Genomic DNA, 6,281 nt, shown 5'->3' with positions numbered 1-6,281 from the left:
AGTATTACCGTAAACCCACTCCGTGAGGATCCTTCCTCTCTTTTATTATAATAATATAATTCAACTCTTAACTCGAATAAAATTGAATTCTATAATGTATCGAGTGACAGGAGAAATGGTTTAAATTAATTGTTTTCTGTCTTAGTCATCTGCCTTTATTGAAAGCTGGTGTTTGAAGTATTTGATGTTTGCTACAGGCAAAATAACTTAAATGATGAGTATTCATTTATATAAACGATAATCATGAGTGTTCAAGAAGCATGACTAACCATGAGCGCGTTGTGGATGAGAGGTCAGGTGCCTTGGAGGAACATGCCTTGGAGGAACATGCCTGGGAGGAACATGCCTTGGAGGAACATGCATTGGATGAACATGCCTTGGAGGAACATGCATTGGATGAACATGCCTTGGAGGAACATACCTTGGAGGAACATGCCTTGGAGGAACATACCTTGGAGGAACATACATTGGAGGAACATGCCTTGGAGGAACATATCTTGGAGGAACATACCTTGGAGGAACATGCCTTGGAGGAACATGCCTTGGAGGAACATGCCTTGGAGGAACATGCCTTGGAGGAACATACCTTGGAGGAACATACATTGGAGGAACATGCCTTGGAGGAACATATCTTGGAGGAACATACCTTGGAGGAACATACCTTGGAGGAACATGCCCTGGAGGAACATGCCTTGGAGGAACATGCCTTGGAGGAACATACCTTGGAGGAACATGCCTTGGAGGAACATACCTTGGAGGAACATACATTGGAGGAACATGCCTTGGAGGAACATACCTTGGAGGAACATACCTTGGAGGAACATACCTTGGAGGAACATGCCCTGGAGGAACATGCCTTGGAGGAACATGCCTTGGAGGAACATACCTTGGAGGAACATGCCTTGGAGGAACATATCTTGGAGGAACATACCTTGGAGGAACATGCCCTGGAGGAACATGCCTTGGAGGAACATGCCTTGGAGGAACATACCTTGGAGGAACATGCCTTGGAGGAACATATCTTGGAGGAACATACCTTGGAGGAACATGCCTTGGAGGAACATGCCTTGGAGGAACATGCCTTGGAGGAACATGCCTTGGAGGAACATGCCTTGGAGGAACATGCTTTGGAGGAACATACATTGGAGGAACATACCTTGGAGGAACATACCTTGGAGGAACATACCTTGGAGGAACATACCTTGGAGGAACATACCTTGGAGGAACATGCCCTGGAGGAACATGCCTTGGAGGAACATGCCTTGGAGGAACATACCTTGGAGGAACATGCCTTGGAGGAACATATCTTGGAGGAACATACCTTGGAGGAACATGCCTTGGAGGAACATGCCTTGGAGGAACATGCCTTGGAGGAACATGCCTTGGAGGAACATGCTTTGGAGGAACATACCTTGGAGGAACATGCCTTGGAGGAACATACCTTGGAGGAACATACATTGGAGGAACATGCCTTGGAGGAACATATCTTGGAGGAACATACCTTGGAGGAACATGCCTTGGAGGAACATGCCTTGGAGGAACATGCCTTGGAGGAACATACCTTGGAGGAACATACATTGGAGGAACATGCCTTGGAGGAACATATCTTGGAGGAACATACCTTGGAGGAACATACCTTGGAGGAACATACCTTGGAGGAACATGCCCTGGAGGAACATGCCTTGGAGGAACATGCCTTGGAGGAAAATGCCGCGGATGAACATGGTGGAATTTCACAATATTGTAGTTTACATTTTACTTTCACAACCAATCGTCCGCAATTTTTGTGTCTCTGCTGAAACCACTCTGAGGAGAGGTTAGTGTGGGTGGTGGGGGGTGGGAAAGCAACAGTAACGACATTTACATGAACTACACCCGTTTACGTAAAGTGGTCGTCTTCATTTCACTTCCCGTAACGATGATGTATCTACTGTAGAATTTTTTAAAGTCTATGGTGTCCACAATCCATATATAGACAGTCCGGCTAAAAATCAAAATCGGTTTATTTTTTATCGGTCTACAAAAAATATATTTTCCTTTCTAACCAAAACCTTCGGTTATTGAAAGTGACATATTACTATCCTAAAACTGATTTAATGGCCGGATATCAAATTAAAATGATATAATTATATGAAGGGAACATGATTTTCCGGACATGTACTTGGTATAAGAAATTAGTGACACTACGTTTCAAGGTCCACAACCTATGCTCTTCGTCAGGTGGTTAAGTAACCTGCAATATACTGAAGATCAAGGAAAACAGACTTAAGTTGTAAGGAGTTGTAAATAGGAGAGTAAAACTAACTAAACAGATATCTTGGAGGTTGGGCCCGGTGGTTCTAATGTCCTTTGGAAATTGTCCAACGAACTATTAAATAGCAAACTTAATAACTCGTAAAAATGATTTTCCTGAGTTGATGTCGACTTACACACGCGGTGTCAGCATCTTGGCTCGACATTGCCGCTGTAGTCACGTACAGGGAGATTGAATCAAAGTAGTCCTTAAAATCCTCATTCTAGAACTGAAGAACTTGATGATGAATTTAAATTAACCTAAAACGGATCGCGACGGTATTAGCCATTTATCGAGAGGTAATATCCGTGATTTATGTGTAAAATCACGACAACGACGTCTCGTCGGAAGGACATCGCCACAACTTATATCCTGTATTCATCTTGAAAATAAAATATCATCATTGATAAGTTATCTTACTATTTACATATTTACTTTATAATAAATTCAAAATAGATGTCTTGTATGAAAGGGCTAATTTATAATACGAAAAATGCAAATTGTAACGTAAAAACTGTAAACGAACCCCCCCCCATTCCGCATCATTTCGACAATAGAGACCCAGACTACTAAAATTAGTGCAATCTAGATGAAGAGGTATTGTCATTGTGTCACCACATGCACAATTCAGTGTACTACAAAGTTGAATGATTCGATCCCAAAGCACGGTGGAGCAACCGAGTCTTGTACACATAACGCAGCTGTGGCAGTCTGGGTGTCTCTGATGTCGAAACAATGCGAGGCGCTCGTTTTGAGTTTCGTCGTTCTTCGACGTCGACTATTTTTGGATCCCTTCAGACGAACATGACTCCAGATTTTAGGAGTCAAGTCTGCAACAGCATCAGATTTCACATGCTGAACTTAAGAGGAAGGTGAACTGGAGCTAAACTCAACATTCGCATTGAATCAGCCCTTTCCACCATAGCTGCGTTATCAATGTGCAGATTAGAAAAGTTACAGGGAATATTGTGGAATTCAGAAAAAGATTTAGTATCTGTGTTTCATAATCCAAATTTAACTGACACCAAACAGCTTTTGAAACTTTTAGGTAAAATTTGCTATAACATTTAAACTGTATAAAATATTTAGAATACTCGTACAGTGCTTGATTAGTAGTTTAATGCAAATAGGAAATAAAAAGTTGATATCTACATTTAACGAATTTAAAAGAACTAATGCATTGTAAAAACACTGTTATAAAACCAACCTCAATGAACGAAGCTGTGCACGTCTTCACATAAGGTAATCTAACTCCAGACTATTGGGCTTCTTTAGCATTGCGATATGGCATTTCAACATTGGCCTAGGGAGCAACAGAGCGAACTTTAACATACATCGACAATCTATTCCTTCTCAGGCTCCAGTCCGAAAAACAACAAGACTTCTATAATGATAACCTTATAAACGATTATTTTGGAATGTTGTATGAACTTAATAAGGATTCCCCCTTGTACCAGAAGTAGATAGGAAGTAGCCAGGATTACCACCTAGGCCGCAATAACCTTCTCCGTTCTACGTATGCTATTTCATCATCAGGACAACCAGTCAAACTCACTTCGGCTCTGGAAATATTTTATTTTAGTAGATTAAAAGAACCGGAAGTAGACACTTATAAGTTGTAGACCTAAATACGTGTATAGTTTTTGATCGGAGTAATAAAGTAACTAAATTACATTGTGTGATGTTGTAGCCTTGAGTCTTGTCCTACAATATACTCTCCTAGAAGCGTGGGTATTGAACTGTTGTAGTAGCCTTGAGTCTTGTCCTACAATATACTCTCCTAGAAGCGTGGGTATTGAACTGTTGTAGTAGCCTTGAGTCTTGTCCTACAATATACTCTCCTAGAAGCGTGGGTATTGAACTGTTGTAGTAGCCTTGAGTCTTGTCTTACAATATACTCTCCTAGAAGCGTGGGTATTGAACTGTTGTAGTAGCTTCGAGTCTTGTCTTACAATATACTCTCCTAGAAGCGTGGGTATTGAACTGTTGTAGTAGCCTTGAGTCTTGTCCTACAATATACTCTCCTAGAAGCGTGGGTATTGAACTGTTGTAGTAGCCTTGAGTCTTGTCCTACAATATACTCTCCTAGAAGCGTGGGTATTGAACTGTTGTAGTAGCCTTGAGTCTTGTCCTACAATATACTCTCCTAGAAGTGTGGGTATTGAACTGTTGTAGTAGCCTTGAGTCTTGTCCTACAATATACTCTCCTAGAAGCGTGGGTATTGAACTGTTGTAGTCTTCTGGCAGAGTCTAAGCTCTTCAACGTGCTCGTAACTCGAGCTTGTCAGGACATGAAGGATCAGATCATTTGTAAACAAGGTAAAGTGTAGTAAAATGAAAAGTATTTTTAACACCAGATTGTGTGCGACAGATAATGAACATTTTCTTTCAGGTTTTGTAAGATTTGACAGGATCTGATAGTGAAATGTAGACTAGTAGCCTACTAAACGATATACTCTCACAATTATACCTGTTTTCAAGTGTTACGTCCTCGACCTAAGACTGTCCTGCACACTTGATTCTTCGAGAGTGATCCTGCGTGGCCATTTCAGTAACCGATAAGGAGACGGACTAAATTGTAATGTTCATTAAAACATTCACATTTCTAAAGGAATTTATTATAAAAATAGTAATTATTTGATACAGCAGCATTCTATTATACAGAGAGACGAAAGGAATTTTCACGGACACAGACATTGATCCAAACCTCATTCTTATGGCACATCAAGAAGAATATTGAAATAAATGAATTTAATAACTCTATGGATGATAATAACTACTAAATTTTATAAATAAATATTTGTGGCCCCTCCAGAGCTTGGGTAAATAAAAAATGGTTTTGGAAATGGCAGTTGTAAAATAATGAAACTGAAATTCACTTTCCCGACTAGAGGAATAAATACAACAAAGATACGTAGCTTCATACCCAGATGCGAAATGTTTGCTTACACTATTAATTATTTCCATTCACAGCTGAATACACGGATAATTTCGCTATTTAATAGGAATTATATTAATGGATTGAGCGAAGCGTTGTGATTAGCCGCAATTGTAAGGTAAATGTCAAGGGAAAGTGTAGTGCGGCTGATAGGTCAAAGGTCAACTGTACTCCCCCAATCACAGGGGACAATCTGATTGTATTTTCGGTTATAGTAAATACAATCCTCGTAATCTATTACCTTATCTGTGGAATGTCTAACACATTAACAGCGTTATGTAAGTGGTTGTCATTTAATATTTTGTTAGTATCCTCATTTTATTCTATAAAATAGAATATTTAACGCTATCCATATTTAAACGAGGAAAATTTATACACTTTCTCACTTTAATTTTGTTAATGGATTTTGAATATTTTGATACAGCAATGATGAAATTACACTAGATATGAAAGTAGTGAAATGGCAATTTGCTTTATTTCACATTAATTTGTAGCCTGCAGAAAAACAATGTTAAAAAAGCATCTAACGGCCATGAATTAAAATATTAAATCTTAATATTCGTACAATAAATACAGTTGTGTAACTTATGTTTGTGCCATTGTCTAAATATTACACTTTTTGCATGTAATTTCACTTTATATCGTTGAAAATGTACTTTTTAAATTAATAAGTAGATAACATACACGGCACATAGTAGCAAAACCATTTAAACATGAAGTGTTACAGCAGCTCAAGAATGCAGAGTAATTAAAACTAATCTATAATGAGGTCATGTTTAGTTTACTTGATGTAAAACTAGATGTCATGCATTAGTTTAGTGATTCCCTAAGAAGAGATCAGATTTACAGATCTGTAAACGTAGTGTTAGGGCAAATTTTGCATGAGAGTTGATAAAAAGCATATTGCAATTTCCGGGTAAAAGTCCTTACTTTACTTCGTATATTTGCTTTCAATCGACTAAACTGTTTATTCAAACTTCCAACAAAGAATAATGTTGGTTTTTGATTAGTAACACTAGTTTAGGATAACAGTTGTTTTAATTAGTCCCT

The 6,281-nt window shown here is 38.8% G+C and overlaps 1 protein-coding gene across 1 annotated transcript; it reads left to right on the top strand.

Moving 5' to 3' along the window:
- Positions 1 to 260: 260 nt before the first annotated feature.
- Positions 261 to 1,799, top strand: LOC124363781 (PAX-interacting protein 1-like). The gene has a single exon (XM_046819042.1). The coding sequence runs from the start codon at positions 261 to 263 to the stop codon at positions 1,797 to 1,799; it is 1,539 nt and encodes a 512-aa protein (XP_046674998.1).
- Positions 1,800 to 6,281: the final 4,482 nt, after the last annotated feature.

The sequence above is a fragment of the Homalodisca vitripennis genome, chromosome 5 (genome assembly GCF_021130785.1).
Source record: "Homalodisca vitripennis isolate AUS2020 chromosome 5, UT_GWSS_2.1, whole genome shotgun sequence".
NCBI lineage: Eukaryota > Metazoa > Arthropoda > Insecta > Hemiptera > Cicadellidae > Homalodisca > Homalodisca vitripennis.
Note: the sequence above shows the minus strand (reverse complement) of the source record. Positions and strands in the feature narration are given on the sequence as shown.

Excerpts from the sequence above, each read along its gene's own strand:
- LOC124363781 (XM_046819042.1), top strand. The coding sequence starts at position 261 with ATGACTAACCATGAGCGCGTTGTGGATGAGAGGTCAGGTGCCTTGGAG.